We start from the raw sequence: 21,139 nt of genomic DNA, 5'->3' as shown, positions 1-21,139 counted from the left end.
ACATGTCGAGAGAGGTGATGTTTTGTGTCTTTGTTCTGATTGGTAGAGTTCAGGGACCGGTTACACAAGCAAGTTTTTAACAGTAAGTTAAAACTTAGCCTAGTTGTGGCGTAAATGGGCATTAAGTCACAATTTACGCACTACTAAATATTTGAGCGTTGCACCATTAAACTTAGGTAGGAAGTTTATATTTACTGAAGACCCCGACCAGGAGTAACGGATGGAATAAAAAAGCAGACTCATTTAATGACATCAATGAGCTCATGTTTTGGCTGACAGGCATCAATCCTTTCAACATATATAATGGTGTTGGCATTTACACTCGTTTACATTTATGAGAGAGAGAGAAAAAAAACATACTTTTAAACAGCTCTTCAGCATGAAACCGATCTAACGGGTGTCAAGTGTCAACATATACGAAATATATAAGATATTAAAATGAATAAATGTTTATTTTTCCAGCCTGTTGTAGTAGTATTTATTTATCACCCCTCATTCATTTTAGATACAGTTCCTATATATTGTTATTTACACAGAGCAGATATGCTATTTATTCAATCTACTTTCATTACGTATGGTATTTTAATGGGGATTTAATTTATCACAGCTGACAGTTACGTTAACAAACAAGGTTTGAACATCAACCGTAACAAGATCAAATTGAAGTTCATGGATTTTTAACACTTCTGTGTACAAATTTTAAGGCTGCTTATTGGATAAATACAGGTAAACGTCATATTATGTGACCACGCATTACTTTACGGAGAGCTTATGACCTACTAGTTAAGTCTTGCCTTAAGAACAGGTGGTGCAGCCAAATTAAGCACTGACTAAGTTACAAACTAACTAGTTGTTACTAAGCCCTTAGTGTGAACTTTACGTCCCAACTTACATGAGACCTTACGCACAGCTGGTGCAACCCTACCCTGGAGAACTACTGATATCACAGCTTTGGAGAAAAATGTTTTTGTAAAGGAGAAGATTTTTTATGAAATCATTTTAGTTAAATAGTCTGTAAAAATCTGAGACAAATGTACAGACTCAAAACGTTTGCAATATATTTTCATGTCTGATAAGATCACTGAATAAAGTGAGCATAGTCTCATTAAATGTTTCTATAGAGGTTTTTATTTCTATAGTCATGTCAAATTCATTTTTGTTGTATTTTGACATATTGTAGTTATATTTCTTTTCTAGTTTAACCACTTCCTTGCTACCTTAATTCTGTTATTTTACAAAAATACAGTGCTCTTTGTCTCTTAAATACACATCTCGCACTAAATAAAGGGCAAACAGTGATAGCAAAAATGTTAAATAACAACTTGTAACAAAAGACTTGGTGTAATTCTTTGCAATAATCATAAAAACAAAGCAATACATCCTAAACTAAAACAACCTTAAAAAGCACAAAATGTACAAAGAGCTTAAATCTGATTAAAAAGTTAAAATGCGTTATTTACAGAACATAGAATCACTCATTATTGCTGTACATGAAATGGTATTTAAGGATAATTGTTCATTATCATTACTGAGCAGACAGAACACAGTTCTGATTCATGGTCCATGTGTACGTTTAGTGGCAGGTGGGCAGCGTGACTCTCTGCTCGTCCATCCTCTTGGCCTGTGAGCGTATGATGAGACTGAAGAAGTCTTCATCCGGGACGGTGGGTCCACGTGAGGAGGGAGGAGGAGGGGCACATCTCTGATCATCCAGACGAGACCCCTGACAGAGATGACAAAAGGGCAAAAAATGATTCAAAATTAAAGTATCACTACCTTCATGTTTTATTCTGGTCTAGCAACTACAAATTAAAACAGCCTATCCCACCCTAATACTGATTTTATAGCAAATAAATCAATATGAGGGAGGAAACTGAAAGTGCAAATTCAATGTCTCTCACCTGACACTTGACAAGCATGTCGAAGAACTGGTCATCAGGCTCGGTGGCGTCCATGCTGGCCATGACCTGACTTAAAATCATGTGTCTGCTGTTAGTGTTACTGTGTTCAGACAGGGTGCGCAGTCCGGGCAGACTGTTTCCTGTTCCCGCCCTCTGTTCGTCCAGCCTCCTGCCCTGAGCACTCGCCAACAGTCTGAAAAACGGCTCCTGCCCCGGAGACGCAGCAGACTCTGAGAATGCTGGAGAGAGTGTGAAATGTTTAAGTGAGAGTTCACCCCAAAATGTAAATTCTGTCATCATTTGATTACCCTCGTGTTGTCCCAAACCCATATGACTTTCTTCAAATAGAACACATGTGAAGATGCTTGGCAGAATGACAGCCTCGGTCACCATTCACTTTCTTTGTGTGGGATAAAGGCAATTTTGTGATCCAAGGAAGAAAAAGTCATACAGGTTTGGAACAGGACTGTGAGTAAATGACTGAAGTGTCATTTTTGGATGTTATTTTAAATGCAATGAATTAAATACAAATTAAATGAAAACATAATAATGTGACAGAAGAATAGTGGCTAACATTTCCTGATGGTTCTGGGTGGTGTGGTGGATGGGGAGGAGGAGTTAGAATTGACAGACAGATGGCTCCTCCCATCCTGTACTGCACACCGCTGGTCATCCATTCTGTTGCTCTGGAAACGACTCAGCAGGTCAAAAAGTCCTCATCTCCTAACATGTCTGTACTCCCATGCTGAGGACATGAAGGTCAAAGGTTAATTATTAAACACATTACAGACAATAGTGTGGCAGGCCAGGCGGGGCGGAGCGAGGACAGAGAGGAGCGAGGCCGAGGTGTGCAGCTGGGGCGAATGATCGCGCCCAGCTGTGAGTGATGACAGCGTGATTAGGTGGGGTACAAAGCCGGGAGCAGAGCTGCAGTCGGGAGAGAGACGCCGAGAGTGAGACAATGAAGCTGTGTGTTCATGTTGCTGTGTTTTAAGTTTAATGTGGTGTTTGGATTAAAGTTCGTTGAATGTCCATTCAGCTCCAAGCTTCCTCCTTTCCCCTCCGAACAGAGGTCCTTCACATTTATGCTGGACACTCTGACTTTATATATACAGTATATATAAATATATATACTGGTCATATAATATCTGTTACTTATGGAGGGCCAAAAAAATCAGAATCTAGTTGTAACGTAACCATGCTGTGTTCTTTTGTGTTTGAGTAGTGGTTTCTGTGTGTGGTTTTATTACTTTGTTCTGAGGAGTTTCTTGTGTGTTGCTGGTATCCTGGAGGATTTTACTGGAGCTGCTCTGCAGTTTGTGTTTCTTGCCTCGGAAACGTTTGACAAAGGAGAGTTTGGAGGACGATTTAGCCAGTGTGGATTTGGATGGCTTGAAGAGGATGTCACTGGTCCACTTCTGGCCCTGCAGTACAGGGATTAAATGATTCCTTATGAATCCCGACACTGAGATTTACGAACATACACTTTTTCTTTATTGTCTAAAGAGGTGTTGATGATCTTTCAGAAATTTCAGGACTTTTCCCCCTTGATCTTTCCAGTCATTTGTGAGAACTGGAAACAGATTTATTTGAAAAAGTAAATTCCATCCAGGAACCGTTTGATTCATGTGAACCGTTTTGACCTAAAAGGTGATTCAGACAAATCAGAAATCAATGTGGCTTGCAAGTTTTACTCTACTCAAGAGCAGTAGCTGATACAATATTTTTAGTCTCAGGGAAAACTAGAAAATTACTTTTCAATGACTGAAAATCACAATTTTAAAATTCCCTGATATTTCCAAGTTTTCCACGACTGTGGGAACCATGACTTTGCTTTGTTCCAAAACCTAGTGAGATACCATTTAGGCAACACTTTTGGAAATAAAAAAAGAAAAGATATTGAACATATAGCTCCTTTCACACATGAAACTTGGTAGATTGCAGTAAAATTGTTGGATTGTCTTTACAAGTAAATGTATAAACTCTGCTATTCACACATGCAATGGTTTCAATCTTTTTTCCGTTCCGCGACATTCACGCAGAAGCACCAAAATGCCATTAAACTCTGAGATATAGTTAGTTATTTTATCAGTCAACAAATTTCTTCATCCGCATTGGATGTAGAGAAGTGCTTTAAGGCTGGATTACACTAGACCACTTCTAAAATATGAATAGAATCTAAAAATACTTGACGTACATCAGCACGTCCTGAACTTGTGCGTACTCAAATCGTTAATCTTACAACTCTGTTCACACACAGTATCAAAACTGAACTTTTCAGGTAATGTTACAACTTCTCATGCAGGGATATAGCCAATGCAAAATGTCCTGGCATTTTTGAAAGGGTCGTGTTTACATTTCTGGAAAAGATTGTATGTGTGAAAGCGATGTATGATACAATACCAACAGTGAGGCAGCCCTAGGTTTCAGCACAGATCTTTTAAATACTGTATAGCTTGTCAATCAGATAGATGGGTACACTTTTGATAAAAAACAAAAAGCACCGGCAGGAGCTCAATATATGCGCTCACACTCACATTGATCTTGTCTGGTGTACGTTTTAGCAGCTCCAGATTCTCCATACTGTGCCGCCGGCTCATGCTGGGCCTGGCACCTGGAAAGCAACAATTTCTATTTTGATACCGACACAGCCAATCAGTTGAAAAGCTTAAACAAACGCAATGGCCACACACTGTCCCCAACACTTTATTCTTTTGATTAACCCTCCAGAAGAGCCTGAGGTAGTATGGCATAATGGCTAAAAGGAGTTCGTGCTGTACAGCTTTGAGTGCTATACCGTGCAGTTTGTAGTTGATCTCCTTGTTCTCAGAAAGGACAGAATTGTTTGTGCTATAACTGAGGCCAAGCACCATCTGAAGGTCTGAGACATTCATGCGAGCAGGGAGCTCACCGCTACGATCTCCTGTCTGTATACAAGATGTTTCAGAGCAGAGATTAGGACACTTACAAAAAACACATCAATACACCACTTTGCCTTTTATTGTATTTGCTTACAGTTAACTACACAAATCAATAAACACAAAATTTACAAAACATTAGTTATAATATTCTAAAACACATTCCCTTACAGATTGCATCAGTCAGGTTCCGGAAGTAAAAAATAAACATTAATTTTTTTCCATAGATGAATTGATTTTCAATGATAACTTTAAAAGACAGACCTACCATGAGCTCAGAGGTTTTCACTGACCACGTTTACATGCACTTAAGAAAGCGGTTATTCCTGGATTTTTGCGTTCTGAAATGTCACGTGAACGAGAATGCCGATTTATTTACGCCGTTTAAGGAATTATGAGAAAGCGGTTTAACACACCTAGGTTTCTACTGGAGAAAGCTGCTTATGTGGCCATGTAAACACATAAGTGGCATTCTAACAGGTTTTTGAAGTGTGTGCATGTGCGTGGAAAAGACAGAATAACACACGTCATAGGATAGAGCCCAACAATAAGTCAACAAAACATTTCTGGGAGTACAGTGGGAAAAGCACATACATTATACGATACCGATTTATAAACACCACTGTAAAATATCGACGGTCCCTTACGTTCACGTATATAGGCTGGTACATTGAGGGAATCCCAGAGTTTCACATGAAAGGGAAACCTCACTATTGAAGCGCAATTCCGCTGCAGGTCACCATAGAAAGGTAAGGAAACAAACACAGCAACAAAGAATAAAATAGTGAAGTCTTCCTCGGTTACCATGTTTGTTATTTACACAAGCGTCACAGGGAAATTACGTTGCTCTGGAAAAAGCTGCTTACTGACCATGCCACATGTATATGGGAGTAAAGCGTACACCGCTTATATACCGCATATACAGTGCTTATACAGGAACGCTACTTTCTCGCGATACCGTTGTCGTAAGTAAACATAGTAAACGTAGTCACTGATGGTACAGTATGCTTCTGTTGAAGCCATCCACCTGCATTATTTCATTATTTTGTTTATAGCAGAAGTCCTGTGGAACAACTACAATACCCATGGTCCAGTAGAGAAATCTTCACCAATCAGAGAACCGTGGCCAACATAGCCCAGGAAATTAGCCCAGGAGCCACCACCCACTCCCATGATGCCATGTGAATGATGCAATTTCGGTCTCCCTTTACCCTTAAACTACTTATAGATTTGTACATATCACAATATTTTGCAATAAACTTAAAATATATTGTTTCTATACTTATAATCAACAACCTAAAATCAACAGTTTTATATACAGTGACAAGAAAAAGTATGTGAACCCTTTGGTCTTGGCTGGATGGCCACTTCTAGGGAGAGTATCCATAGTACTAAACTGTCTTCATTTATAGACAATTTGTCTATCTGTGGACAGATGAATATCTATGCTCTCCTAGATAAATTTGTAACATTTTCCAGCTTTATGCAAAGCAAGAATTCTTGATGGTAGGTCTTCTGAGATCTCTTTTTTGTGAGACATGGTCCATGGCAGCAGATGCATCTTGTGAATAACAAACTCAAAATGTTTGAGTGCTTTTTATAAGTCAAAGCTCTAACCAATACCTCCAATCTCGTTTTATTAATTGGATGCCAGGTTTGCCAACTCCTGACTCTAATTAGCTTTTGTTGATGTCATTAGCCTAGGGGTTACACTGTGATTGTTTGATATATTCAATATGTACAAGAACAATACAGTAGTTTTATTAGTTAAAACTAATAGTTAACTTAGATTATTTATACATAAAGTAATTCCAAAGGGTTCACATACTTTTTCTTGCCACTGTATTTCCATAATTTTTTTATTTAATTACATAATTTACAATGCTTAACAGGACTGTAGTTCCTGCCCTCATGACAGACAGTGAGTACACAGTCTTGTACCTTTGTCTTTTTGTCAATTACATTTTGCCTCAAAACAAATTTTGTAAGGTTGTGATTTACCTCTGAGCTGGTTGGTTTGGTTTATGGCTTACAACTCTTCTATGGAGGATTTTATGAAAAGCCTATGCAAAAAAATGAATTGGAAAAATACTTCCAGAACCAAGATGGCTGAAAAAGTGATGTTCTATTTCAGTTACAAAGAATTTACAGCAGTTTTACCACATAATGACTTTGATATTCTGAATTAGCGAAAATACTTTAATTTCCAAAGTAACAAAAGTACAAGGTACTTCCAAGTGTCTAATAAATGTGTTAATCTGTAGGTGGTCATTCCTCTTTTGAGATTTCCAAATGCTTCTCAGCAAAGTGCATAGCCAGGTCATGATTCCCTAGTGCTGTATGTGCATTTTTAAAACTCCAGCAGGCCCTGCCTTTACCAATCCTACAGTAAACATAAACTCCATAAATTAATATGAAATTACTACACCTAATGTGTTTTTGTGTAGTCACACATAATGTTACTACTTATAGTAGTAGTAGTAGTAGTAGTAGTAGTAGTAGTAGTAGTGAGAAGCTGATATATAGGCCTGGCTGATTAATTGAACAATATCTGGCAATTTTGAGATTATTGACATTGGCAACTGTGCCTGATTGTCCATTTGATATAATCTTATTAAAGATTATTCAGTTGTATTTTACATACAGTATATCTGCAATATATTGGCCACCGGCCACCCTGCTCTCTAGATTTCTGTATCAGACCTTAATAAAACCATATCGGTCAACCACTAACTTACTACTACCGCTACATGATTCCCTGTGACAGCACACCTGTCATTGAGATTCTGAGCGATGATGAGATGTTTGAGATGGTAGTCGATGGCTCTCTCATAGTCCTGCAGCAATGTGTATGTGTTACCCAGACTGTAGCAGGCCTGAGCCTCCACCGCCAAATCCTTTAGCTGCCGCGCCAACAGCAGAGCGTTCCTGCACCCATTATACATCAAAACCACTGTCAGAGCTAAGCCAGAAACAAAACAAAACCCATAATAACAAATACTGGTTGATGAAAAAAAGACATTCGGGTTGGAGTAAAATGTAATTTTCTAGTCTCTAATGGCCCATTAGAGGAAGGTGCCCCGTTCTGTGCCTGACAAGCTGATGAGGTCTTAAACCACTGCCCCCCTAACCAACCCTCATGAGCTGAAGATTAAAGGTTGCTAAATATTACTAAATACAGTTCAGAACATTATAAAGTGTTGCTTATTTTACTGTAGATTATTAACCATTACTAAGAATGAGTTTGAACAGGTGGTCACCTGTAATGTTCTGTAGCCTTCTCAAACTCTCCAAGGAATATGCAGGCGTTTCCAAGATTGCAGTAGGCTCTCCTCTCTGCCGCGCGGTCACCGAACTCTTTAGCGATAAGCAGACGATGGAAGTAAAATTGTTCATCAATTGTTGATGTCAATTGTTTGATCAGTGCTCTACCAGGTTTGGCTGTGTTGTAAAGCTTTAAGGCATGGTCGCATTCACCACAGCGAAAGTCCGCCCAGCGAAATACAGTCATCTCAAAAGTAACAGTCAGTATCTGGTGTGGTCACCAGCTGCATTAAGTACTGCAGTGCATTTCCTCCTCATGCACTGCGCCAGATTTGCCAGTTCTTGCTGAGATGTTACCCCACACTTCCACCAAGGCACTTGCAAGTTCCCGGACACTTCTGGGGGGAATGGCCCTAGCCTTCACCCTCCGATTCAATAGGTCCCAGACGTGCTCAATGGGATTGAGATCTGGGCTCTTCGCTGGCCATGGCAGAACACTGACATTCCTGTCTTGCAGGAAATCACACACAGAACGAGCAGTATGGCTGGTGGCTTTGTCATGCTGGAGGGTCATGTCAGGATGAGTCTGCAGGAAGGATACCACAAGTTGAACTCAGAAACTGAAAGCAGGTTCATCACAGTAGAGATGCATTCAAGTCATTTTCTAATAACTTTATAGATTGGACAAAATAAAATAAAATAAAATAAAAATTGTGGCACATCATTAACCCTGACCCATTTCTATGTTACTGTATACTTCCCTACAAAGCCAAATCTGCAGCAATTGTAAACCGAGTTAAATGGCTTTCAGATTTCCCTTCCCAATATGGCTGGCGAGTGGACTGACCTTTTTGAAAGGGACTTTTGACAATGTGTAGTTACTGAATTTTCCTTGTGAGTGTGTGTGTGTGTGTATAAAACACCTATACTCTGAAATAAACCAATCTGAAAAATCGAAAATTGGAGAGCACAGCAAAGCAAACTTGCTGTATTTTTTTCTCAGAATACACTTTTTATAGTTCTGTTTAATCAAAAGCTACGTAAATATTTTGTTCTTAACACTTGACAGCCCCCTGCATCCAGAAAAATAAGATGCCACCTGCACCCAAGAACAGAAGAAGACTTTAGCCCCCCTGTTGCAGGGGCTAAAGGCCCTCATAAAACACATTGTGTGTCAGTTTCTACAAGCCAGATAAGACCCTTTCAATGAGCATTTATCTGGTTAATGAGGACCTGAATACGGCGCTGTTTGAGATGAAAGCTAGGACGGGATTTCATCGCTGCTTTAACTTCCAGGTCCATCATCAGAACAGCCACAATTAATATTTGCTTTTCTCTCTATGCTTTGCGACAGTTGTAATCTGTCACAATATTTGGAGTGTAGAAAATATTTAGCCTACATTTCTTGTCAAGCCTGTCATATTTGTAACTTTGTTCTCGTTTTGCAGTGGTCTTCAGATTTGTAACCATGGATGACAATTCTGTGACTCTTGATCAAAGGTTGGTTCCTACTCTTCACTCTCTCTTCCTTCATCTCTTTTATACCAACACAACTGGTAAAAGTAGGATTACTGGCAATGTTTATGTTTCTGAAATGTTTAATGGTGGTAAATGTTTCCTCAACAAAGAGGATATTGCAGCTTTCTCATGAATTAAACCCAGAAGCTCAACTAGGCATGTACACGCTGATGGCTTTTATTGGAGACCAGATTTTTAAATGGGCTTTTGAGGTGAAAAAGTATGGTAAGTCATTGTACGATGTACAGCAACATTTTAAAGATTGTTTTTCAGCAGGAGTTGAGTTTAGATTTTTCTAACCCAGTTTTACCCAAGTTTCACATCACTGTGAAAGTGCCGCAGACACAGTGTTGGCAAAAGGAACAACATCTATACTAAAAATACATTTCGTATAGGTTCTATAGATTCAGAAGGGGCAAACCTCTGATGTCATTGAGCCCAGCTGTTACCTGTTATTGTAAATTAATTAAGTCGCTGGCTAGATCTCTTCTTTAAATGACGCAGTTTCGCTTGTTCGGAGAAGGCAGTTTGTTGTTGATGTGTTTTAACAGTAAGTGAATTTAGCCGAGTGATTATTCGAATTACAAATTCAGTTGCATTAGTTGAGCAGACGAATAATTGGTGTTGCAGGTCCTTCTCATCATCTCATTGTGACGTTGAACGGGTTTGGTAAATTTCCTGTGGATGATTGACATTCATCATGGCTGTCAAGGAGATTTGTGTTTGGAAATGGCTCATTTTAGGCCTTTTCTTCTGTGTAAATGGCGCAACAGCAGGACCGTAAGTCATCTTAAAGGTTTAAATGTTTTTTTGGAGAGTCTGGATTTATTCCAGTGAATCGGTTCGTTCGGCCATGTAAATGAACAATGAAGTGAGTCACTTGAACTGACGAGCTCGGGGTTTTAAACGGCAATAGAAGCGCTGTTATTTATGGTTTTGGTAACATGTATTTTACTAGTATATATTTTTTTTTTTTTTGCCAGTTTTGTTGCCTGAATTGAGACATTTGGCTACGTGATGGCACAATGAAGCTTTCTGAAAGAACTGGGCTTGAGAGTTCGTTACTTGAAGCTTCTGTTCAATTAAAAAAAAAAAAGCCTAATAACTAAAGTCTCCCTGTGCCGTTACATTTTGTTCTACAATTTTTATACAATATCTTCAAATGGTGCAAATATTTTGGCCTAGTAAGACTACTGCATTTCAATTTGATAACAAATTTCCATCAGAATTAATTTGAGGGAACAAAAGGGGGCACTATTGTATCCGTTTTTCTTTGTGTTCTTGGCTGGGAGTCTATGGCAGCCCAATAAACTGTTTGGAAAATGGATAACATTTAGCACACAGAGGTGGGCTTAAATGGCCCCCAGACAATCTGGGGCTTGGCACCACCAGCTCAAATGCACTTGTCTCTAGGCCAAACGGTTCAAAAGAGACTATTCTTTTTTTTTTTTTTTTTTCTAATTACAGTGATTCAAATGGACTACTCGTATTAATGCGTCACCTTGTGCCTGCATCTTGGATTGGTTTTTGTTTCCTCTAACAACTGCTCATTTAAACTTTGCCTGATTTGCACAAAATGGCTCTAATCAAGACTGAGCCACACAGAATGAACAATTTCAAATTCTGATTTGACTTGAGAAGTTCTAAAACATTTAATGAGGTGGCCATGAAAAAATGCTACACTACAAATGTGGAAGTCTTAAATGGGGCTAAATTGAGAAATATCGTGTGTATGGGCTTCTGTTCACCTAAGCAATATTACTGTGCTTAATACTGTATGAATCAAAAGAACGATTTAAAACTCTTAGCCTATGTTGGAAGTGAATTCTTTGTGCACACTTTGCAATCTTGTGGAGTTTTTGCACTGCAGCCTCAACTTGTGTGGTTTTCATATTGTTTCTGAAACTTATCTCTCATTGTCTCCCAACAGATTTTTCATAGTAACGTTTCCTGTAGTGATTGAGTCCGGCTCTCAGCCCAAACTTTGTGTTAGTCTTTACAAGCCAAATGAGACCCTTTCAATGAGGATTTATCTGGTTAATGAGGACCTGAATACGGTGCTGTTTGAGATTAAAACTAAGATTGGATTTCATCACTGCCTTAACTTCCAGGTCCGTCATCAATGGCCACAACTAATATTTGCTTGTCTCTCGAGCTATGCTTTGTGACGGTTGTAATTACACCCCCCACCCCTTTATTTCTCTAAGGCTCCACTGGTTGTGGGAGAATCAGTGCAAAAAATAAAGACCATAATTCAGGGGAGGTCTTTTAACGTGGCTGAGGAGAGAAAAGTCCTTTTGAAAAGTTTCGGCAATTTGACGTTCATCCAAACGGATAAACCCATCTATAATCCAGGACAGACAGGTGAGCTGTGAATGATTGACGCTTCAATATTTGGAGTGTAGAAAATATTTAGCCTGCATTTCTTGTCAAGCCTGTCATATTTGTAACTTTGTTCTCATTTTGCAGTGTTCTTCAGAGTTGTAACCATGGATGACAATTTTGTGCCTCTTGATCAAATGGTTGGTTCTTACTTCTCTCTCTTATACCAACACACCACACATGCAATACTTCTGGAGCACATGTGTACAGAGTTGAATTGTGATGCTAAAATGTTTAATGGTGGTACTCTTCTTCTTTACAGTACAGTATGGTTGTGGTGGAGGTAAGGTTCACCTGTACATGGTTTGGACAAAACACTGTGCTTCTGATAAAATTTTGGGTGCTTTTATCAAGCATTTTGTTGAGCTTTTTCTGATTTTTAATAGGACAGTAAGAATAACAGGATTGGTCAGTGGACAAATGTTTCTTCCTCAAAGTGGATATTGCAGCTTTCTCATGAATTAAACCCAGAAGCTCAACTAGGCATGTACACGCTGATGGCTTTTATTGGAGACCAGATTTTTAAATGGCCTTTTGAGGTGAAAAAGTATGGTAAGTCATTGTACGATGTACAGCAACATTTTTATAGATTGTTTTTCAGCAGGAGTTGAGTTTAGATTTTTCTAACCCAGTTTTACCCAAGTTTGACATCACTGTGAAAGTGCCACAGACACAGAGTGTTGGTGAAGTTGAGCTTAAGATTGAGGTTTGTGGAAGGTAAGTTGACCCCCCGCCCCCCATTTGGAATGACTAGGCTAATTGTTTTAATTTGTTGCTTGTATAATTTCCCAGGTACACATATGAACAACCTGTTCCTGGTAAAGCATGGGTTCAGGTGTGCCGTAATCCTTTTCAGCTCAGAACAGAAATTGGGATGATTCCTCTGTGCTCTGATAAAACTGGTTTGGTGAGTCCCTACCCTTGATATTTAGGGGCCCAAGCACTGAAAGTGCTGGAACCTTATTGTGTTTGTACTGATCTTCATATTTCTAAAAGTGTCTTGGCGTCAGAGACCGTTGTAGAGATCCCCAAACTTGGCAGGATGGTCCCAAATCCAAACCCCCAACTTAAGCGTGCACACTCCCATCTGACTTGCCTGGTTAGCGCTATAGGCTTTTACATTGCAGAGATATTAGCAACAACCGTAAGGGCTATAACCTACTTTTTCAAACCCCTCCTAGGCTGTTTGCCTGTTCCCACAATTTTAATTTACATCTACAGACCCTCCTGACAAAGTTATCAAAAATTAGTCTCTAAACCCTTCAAAGTGTTCCCTTTACTCTGCTGTGTGTAGTGTCGTCATTTATGCGCACACTGACACATAATATCTAGCCTAAGCCATTCATTGAGAATCAGAAATGTACAAACGACCAATTTGCCAGATGTATTCCAATAGTTGGATGCACAACATTCTGATGACCTAATAGCCTGTGTTGGCTGTAGACCTTATTCACAGTAGTGGTATATTAGATTTTTGATGAGAATGAACAAGGCTGAGAGACTTGCAGTCTCTTCAACTGCATGCGTTGTATGAAGCCATATAAAGGTTTTAGATCGCATCTAATATTCACAACTCGAGGAGGGAATCAAGGCAAAAAAAAACACACAACCCATTGAATATACCAAGTCTGTCCCATGTTTTCATTTTGTCAAAAACAAGATGAAAAGCTACTGTGAACAAGGTCCATGTGTGCTTGGCCCCTGATTGCCACTTGCGGTGGCTATATTTTTGACTTCCCACTGTTCTTAGATGAATGAGACCGGTTGTGCCTCCATTATCTTCAGTACATCTGCCTTCCTGAGCTCCAGATTTGAGAGCTCTCTGCAAGATTCACTCCTAGTAAATGCAAGTGTAACTGAAGAAGGAACGGGTAAGCTTTTGACAAATTTCTAAAGTACAGTCTGCCTTGTATGTTGTATAGTGTCATGTATGGTTTTTAATGTTAACCAGCAGATCATGATTGTGTTCCAACTCTCTAGATATAGTCCAGACAAAATCTGAAACTATATTCTTAACGTATGAAATTGGAAGGGTCATATTTATGGAGATCCCTAATATCTTTACACGTGGATCAGTTCTAGAGGGAAAGGCAAGTACAAATTTCATACTAGCTCAGTGTATTGAATGGAAGTTTCTTAAATATTTAAATTCCAACTACACAGGTCAGAGTTACCAGTTTCAGTGGGATGCCAATTCCAGGCAAAGCTGTATATATCTTGGGACATTGGAGCTGGCCCCCAATAGAGCTCAAGAGCCTCAAAACGGACCGCAATGGACTGGCATCCTTCTCCATCAGTACTACCAGTTTTCCCAACAATGATGTTTTTCTGACGGTAGAATTTGAGTTTGTCTGTGTATTGAATTCTTGAAGTGGGGTGGTTTTTATTTTTTTAATAAGTGCTGATTGTTCTTTCAGGCTAGCGTTACTCCAGATAATGTTAATGGCTACAAAGAGGCATACTTCACTTCAGCAGAGAAAACTGTTCAGCTTTTTCAAAATTCTGCTTCCACTGCTCCAACAATGAGTACACTTACTATAGTGGAGCTGAAGCAACCATTGAAGTGTGGTGTGTCATTTCCAGTCACCTTAAAATATTCTTTTGTTGGAGAGACCTTTGACGGTGTCTACAGCACAGACATTGTCTACATGGTTTGTATAAAGACCACAGTCCTCGGAGTAGTTCTATTATTGGCTGTGCTGTTTGGTTATTGGCAATGTTGTCTTTGTCACAGGTCTTGTCCAAAGGAGTGATTGTTAAACATGGATACGAGACTATTCAAGTGACTGCTTCTAATGCAGTGTTGAGTGGCACGGTGTCTTTCATGCTCTCTGTAGGACCAAATCTCGCTCCAGTAGTGCAAATTCTGGCATACTGCGTTCTACCTAGTGAAAGTGTAGTTGCTGATGGCAAACATGTTGACACCGAAAACTGTTTAAGAACCCAGGTATGGTGGGTAAAGCTTGTTTGGGGTCTTTTGGCACCTTTACAGTATATCGCCATCCTCTAAAATGGAGCTTGCAGCAAGATCTGTCACTTAAACCCTGGTTTTGTTGCAGGTGTCTGTGCTGTTCTCCCCTGATAAAGCGGTTCCAGGAGAGAAGAACACCATAAAACTCTCTGCTGAACCTGGTTCGGTTTGTTGCCTTAGTGCTGTGGATCAGAGTGTATTAATTTTGGAGCCAGGGAGACGTTTGACTGCTGAAGCGGTGTGTGCTCTATATTCAATTACACTTACTGTTGTGGTCCCCTACCTTTTCTACACCATGGTAAAATGCACCTTCTCTTTAAATGACTTGTTTGCATTTCTGGGAACTAACTGGACTTGTCTCTAAATTTGTGATCCAATCCAGTGTGTTGTACAGAGTTTATGGTCTTTTGATTTGCATATCAGTTGTAAACGGTCTACACACTTCCATTGTGTAGTTGATGCTTCTGCCAAAAACATTGACAGCAACTGGAATGCCCACTTTGTATCCCAATCGTAGATCTTCAATTTGCTGCCAGTCCAGACACTCTCTGGTTACCCTTTTGACGTAGAGGATGAACCAGAATGTCCGCCTATTGTACCCTGGCTGCCTATTATACCTGTTCTTGCTTCTGCACGCCGGAGCATTTTGCCTATTCCAAGACCCCAGGGCAATACCCAGGCTTATTACACCTTAAAGGTAACCAAGTACTTGGCCAGTTTAATAGTATATTGAAAGCTTTCATTACTCATTTGGTGCCAGTAACCTTTACTTTCTAGTGTGCTTTAATTGTACTGTGTTTTTACTGTTTGACAGAATATGGGGCTGAAGATTGTAACCAATTTGGCTGCTCTAAAACCACAGTGCAACCTTGAGGAAGGTATGATTTAAGCACTAATAAAGCTAAATCGGCCACTGCCAGTTTGAAGTGTCACTGAGCCTTTTGAAGTGTAGACTGGATGTTTAGCTGCAGTCTAAGTTTTGGCCTTTTCATTGGCCTTTGGGATGTGTAAGAATCAATCCCATTTTGGGTGACTGTCACTGCCCCCCTCACCACAGGCAACGGTGTGGCTGCACTGCCTGTAGTTGTGCAACTGTCAACGTCTTTTAGTAGTTGCCATACAAGGGTGTAGATTTCTTTGACATTTGGGGGGTTGCAGTGTGAATTCTTTTCATCATGGTATAAATGTTGGGGGGGGGGGGTGGCACACACACGTTAGCATCCATTGATCGTGCCTAGCTACGACTAATTTAAGTATGCATTATTACCATAGTCCAGGATAGAGGAAGCATTATGTATAGGCAGATTTTCAGTAGGTCGCTTGTGGTTTTACAGCTCAAATGCTAGGCTACACAAGTTTTTATTTTGACACTAAACCTCATCTGATGTGGCCCTGGAGTCTTTTGCGGTTTACTCATGACTGTCTATTGCAGTGAATCTGAATCCTTGTCCTGAGGTACCCCCAGAACTGCAATTTTTGGATGTCCGTTAACGCATTGCTTCAGCTGTTAAGTAGAGCCAGTCTCTATGGGAGACCCCCAAAATGTTGTGCAGAGGCACTCCAGGTCCACGATTGAGAACCACTGTTGCATGGCATCAAATGTGCATTTGGGTTTGCAAAAATGTATGTAGAAGGTTTTAATGGCTTGGCTTTTTGTTCCTTGCTTTTAGTGACGTTTCGTCCTGGTGTCATGGCAATTGCTGCTGCTGAACCACCAAGACGGACTGTAGGCTCAGCTAATTCACCTAAAGTGACCATACGGAAAGTGTTTCCACAGACGTGGCTATGGCAACTTAATGATGTGGGGTTAGTGAAGTGTCCTGTAACTTCAGTAATCTGTCTGCTGTTGATTGGTTTGGCTTGGTGCCTTCATTTTATCTCTTCTCCCCCTACAAAGGGCTTCTGGAACAGCTCTGGTTAATGTCAAGGTTCCTGACACCATTACCACTTGGGTGATGGAGGTTTTCTGCCTGTCCCCCAAAGGTCTGGGTCTGGCTCTCCCTGCTCAGCTGACTGTTTTCCAGCCCTTCTTCCTGGAGCTCTCTCTACCTTACTCGATCATCCGTGGTGAGAGCTTTGAGCTGAAGGCCACTGTCTTCAACTATTTGTCCAAGTGCATCATGGTGAGATCTCCAAGAAAATGTCTAATAATTTGACTTATTAATTTTTTTTTGTTCAAATATGAAACTCCATTTCCTTCCATGACAGGTCACAGCAACTCCAGCAGCTTCCTCAAACTACACTCTTCAAGCCAACTCTCCTCTATATTCCTCCTGTCTCTGTGCGAATGGGCGGAAGACCTTTAAATGGACACTTGTTCCCCTTGTTGTTGGTTTGTTTCAACTCCACTTGCATGAGGTGTTGTGTATGAGAAGTGGCATTTCTTTTAAATGTATTCTATTGCAGGAGTGCTGAATGTGACTATTAGCGCACAGGCCGTGAAGTCTCCAGCTCGGTGTGGCAATGAGCCTGTGACTGTGCCACAGAGAGGACGCATTGATGTAGTCACTCGAAGTCTACTTGTACAGGTCGGCACATTTAGTAAAGCTTCTGGAATGTCTTCAATATTTATCAACTTGTATTACATGTATGTATTTTCTTGTAGGCTGAAGGTGTTGAAAGGACAAAAACCTACAGTTGGTTGCTGTGTCCACAGGGTTTGTCTGCACCCCCACCTCCCCATTAATTGATTTGCCAATTTCCTGTTGCTGTCACTTTAGATTTTAAGGTTGCCTTGATCCTCCTGAGATGGGTCTCTAATTCTGTGTTTGATAGAAAGCAGTGTCTTGGAACAGGTGACTCTGACTGTACCTGCAAATGTAATAAGTGGATCCACCAGATGTTCGGTTTCAGTTGTTGGTAAAGTTTTTCAAAGAGCGGCTGTGTAACTGTTGGAATAAAGGACTTTCCACTGGATGCAGAGCTTTCAGGTTGACTTGCATCTCTCTTGTAGGGGACATATTGGGCCGTGCATTAAAGAATCTTGATGGACTGGTACAGCAGCCATCTGGCTGTGGAGAACAGAACGCTGCTATATTTTGTCCCATTATTTATGTTCTTGGCTACCTGGCGTCTATGGAACAGCTTACCACTGTCAGCAGAGAGACGGCCCTTAACTTCCTAAGGATTGGTAAGTGGAGTGTGATTGGAAGACCACCTTAAATTCAAATTCTGAGAATATTGTGGTTCCTGTAAGAACATCTGTTCGATTTTGGGGTTTATATAATTTCCCCATGTTAATTGTCAAACAAAACAGGATACCAGAGAGAACTGAACTACAAACATCCCGATGGTTCATACAGTGCATTCGGTACTGGACTAGGGAATACATGGTATGTAGAATCCTTTTGCAGATGCCTCTGGTAAATTTTAGGAAAACTAATTTCTTAAAATCCCTTCCAGGTTGACGTCATTTGTTCTGAGGTGTTTTGGCAAAGCACAGATGTACATATATATTGATCCAGATGTCATTCGTAATGCAACAAACTGGTTAGTAAGTAAACAAGGTCCAGATGGTTGTTTTGCGGAAGAAGGATTTCTTTACCACAACGAAATGAAGGTATGATTTTATTTTTGTCCAAGAATATCCAAGTCTGGTGATCAAGGAAATGAAATTGCTTCCCCAATGCGTTACAGGGTGGTGTAGATGATGATGTAACAATGACCGCTTACATTATGATAACTTTGCTTGAACTGCAAACTCCAGTCTCTGTAAGTACATCTGCAGGTATCAACTTGATAATGCATGCTTCTCTGCACATCATTTTTCGAATGCATTGTTTTGTTACAGGATCCAGTAGTTGACAGGGGTTTGTCCTGCTTGAGGCCGGTCATTGGGAATGTAATGAACACTTACACCACTGCTCTGCTTGCCTACACTTTCAGCCTTGCTGGAGAGACAAACACTCGACAGACTCTCTTAACAAAGTTGGACAGTGTTGCCATTACAAGTGGTAAGGAACACCTGTAATCTTGACCATTTTATAAGCTCCTCAAATGTTTTTTGTAAGCAAGGTGTTGTCATGCAGGAGGTCTTCACTGGTCTCAGATGGTGTCTGGCACCAAAACGACTGGTTCTTTGGCAGTGGAGATCAGCTCGTATGTGCTGCTAGCTGTTCTCACTGTAAATCCACTCTCTGCAGTAGACCTGGGCTATGCTAACCAGATTGTACACTGGCTTGTGCAGCAGCAGAATCCCTATGGCGGGTTCTCCTCCACACAGGTTTCTCGACCTATTTAATTTTAAAATGCTGTTTAATACTGTTGGTTGCCTGTGTTTTCTACATGTAATTGACACGTTCGAATGATCACAATGTGGTGTTAGGACACAGTGGTGGCCCTTCAGGCTCTGTCTGTGTACGCCAGAGTGTTCCACTCCAGTGGTTCCAGCACAGTGACTGTCTCGTCAGTGGCAGAAACTTACCAATTTGTTGTGAATAAGACTAACAAGCTACTGTATCAGGAGAAGCCACTGAAAAACATTCCAGGCAAATATACTATTGACGTGAAGGGCTCTGCTTGTGTGTCTGTGCAGGTCAGTACTGCATGTTGGCTTCTGTCATTTCTACTCATTCAGTGGCTAACTATTTATATATTAACATTTAATGAATACCCCCATACAGATCGCCTTGTTCTACAACATCCCAGCACCTGTTCAGAACACCAACTCATTGAGTGTTGAAGCTAAGGTCACTGGTGACTGCCTTGCAAAACTGATGCTGAGCTTCACTGTCAAGTAAGAACCAGTTTTAGACCTGCATTATAATGCCAGCTCATTATGATTTTGGTCTTATCAATTGGCAAATTTCTCCCTGTATTGCAAACTTGGGCTACTTGCAGTTTAAATTATGGATGGAAGACTTGGACTCTTAGGTTGCAGTGGACTACTTGCACTGAGCCTCATGACGTACTTCCTTTTAGAAATGGTGCGGCCCACTAGTTTCCGGTTGAATGTTTTAAATGCGCTGTAGTTGCCTAGTTCCCAAGACGGCGTGTGTGTGTGTGTGTGCTCTGCACCATGAGCATAGCAAATGTTAGTGTAATGTTCTTTCTTGCAGATACAGTGGGACACGAGCAAGTACCAACATGGTAATGGTGGATATTAAACTCCTATCGGGGTTCACAGCAGACCCCTCAACGGTTGGTTTGAATTGACTTAACCTTTTTAAGGCAAAGACGGTCACAGTCAACACTTACAGCAAGTTGTTAATGACTAATCTTAGACTTCCTCCTTTTAGTTTACCCCACCCAATTCATTTGTGCCAATCGTGGAGCGTGTTGATTATGACGATGATCATGTCCTAGTGTATTTGAGAGCGGTAAGAGTGGCACTTTTAAATGGCTGTGAATACATGTGGGTGTGTGCTCATGTTTGTCTATATCTTGCAGGTTCCGAAAGATATTCCCCTGAGCTTCAGTGTACAACTAACAAGAGCTTTCCAAGTGAAGAATGTCAGGCCAGCTGTGATCAAAGTCTATGACTACTATGAACCAAGTAGGCTATGGCTTGATCAAAGAACATGATTTCTATCAATGATTCCTTGTATACTGCATACCACTAAACTTGTCTAATCCTTTTTCTCTAAGGTAACCAGTCTGAGACTACTTACTCCTCCCCCTGTGCATGAGACTTCCAGTTGCTTTTGAATTCAATAAAATATTTATGAATTTGTGTTGTAGCACCATGTCTCTTGTTTTAAAGGCCAACAAGCATTCTCAAGCTGTCATATGTTGTACTTGGAGCTTTTAATTGGGTGGGGGGCGGGGGCACAATTCGGAGTTGACATCCGGCATATTGCATTTTATGTAATGGTTTAAGACCATTTGCTTAATCCGTGCAAGCAATCTATTAATGCTCCAATGCACTTCCATTTCTGTACTTGAAGGAATTAAGATGTCTGTTTGATAAAGCAGTGCAAGAATTAAGGCCAAAGAAAATCTACTTGGGTAGATTTTAATCTTGTTTGGCGTGTGGGTGTCACCTGACAAACCCACACAAAAGATTGAACATCTGAGTGTATGTAGACCACGTCATTATCTTAATTTTGTTACTTATCTGCATTGAACTAAGCCTCCCTTTCCTGTCAAACCATTGATTTCTACTGCAGAATTTGTTCTCCCCAATAATTTGCGCCTCAGCTACTGCTACAATTCCCTCATTGAATTGTGTAAACCAAATGGTAAAA

General features: G+C 40.4%; 1 protein-coding gene and 1 pseudogene across 1 annotated transcript; one reads left to right on the top strand and one right to left on the bottom strand.

Annotated features, from left to right (window-relative positions):
- Positions 1-1,105: 1,105 nt before the first annotated feature.
- Positions 1,106-8,330, bottom strand: LOC127439462 (G-protein-signaling modulator 2-like; annotated as a pseudogene).
- Positions 8,331-10,301: 1,971 nt separating this feature from the next.
- Positions 10,302-20,581, top strand: LOC127439461 (alpha-2-macroglobulin-like protein 1). Its single transcript, XM_051695671.1, has 34 exons — positions 10,302-10,381; positions 11,532-11,712; positions 11,809-11,965; positions 12,071-12,123; positions 12,246-12,266; positions 12,370-12,535; positions 12,616-12,700; positions 12,776-12,890; positions 13,734-13,854; positions 13,964-14,073; positions 14,147-14,317; positions 14,401-14,634; positions 14,718-14,930; positions 15,043-15,192; positions 15,472-15,651; positions 15,769-15,832; positions 16,625-16,760; positions 16,852-17,077; positions 17,163-17,286; positions 17,361-17,482; positions 17,560-17,611; positions 17,730-17,813; positions 17,908-18,084; positions 18,211-18,286; positions 18,357-18,513; positions 18,591-18,665; positions 18,745-18,907; positions 18,983-19,176; positions 19,279-19,488; positions 19,577-19,689; positions 20,012-20,106; positions 20,202-20,272; positions 20,343-20,448; positions 20,541-20,581. Exons 1-34 carry the CDS (start codon positions 10,302-10,304, stop codon positions 20,579-20,581), a joined length of 4,323 nt encoding a protein of 1,440 aa, XP_051551631.1.
- The last annotated feature ends 558 nt before the right edge of the window (positions 20,582-21,139 follow it).

The sequence above is a fragment of the Myxocyprinus asiaticus genome, unplaced genomic scaffold (assembly GCF_019703515.2).
Source record: "Myxocyprinus asiaticus isolate MX2 ecotype Aquarium Trade unplaced genomic scaffold, UBuf_Myxa_2 HiC_scaffold_53, whole genome shotgun sequence".
Classification (NCBI taxonomy): Eukaryota; Metazoa; Chordata; class Actinopteri; order Cypriniformes; family Catostomidae; genus Myxocyprinus; species Myxocyprinus asiaticus.
Note: the sequence above shows the minus strand (reverse complement) of the source record. Positions and strands in the feature narration are given on the sequence as shown.

What these genes read in the sequence shown, in the direction of transcription:
- LOC127439461 (XM_051695671.1), top strand. Translation starts at nt 10,302, where the DNA reads ATGGCTGTCAAGGAGATTTGTGTTTGGAAATGGCTCATTTTAGGCCTT. An exon ending in GCACAGACATTGTCTACATG is followed by an intron (nt 14,635 to 14,717) that starts GTTTGTATAAAG and finishes TCTTTGTCACAG; the next exon opens with GTCTTGTCCAAAGGAGTGAT. An exon ending in ATGCTGAGCTTCACTGTCAA is followed by an intron (nt 19,690 to 20,011) that starts GTAAGAACCAGT and finishes TCTTTCTTGCAG; the next exon opens with ATACAGTGGGACACGAGCAA.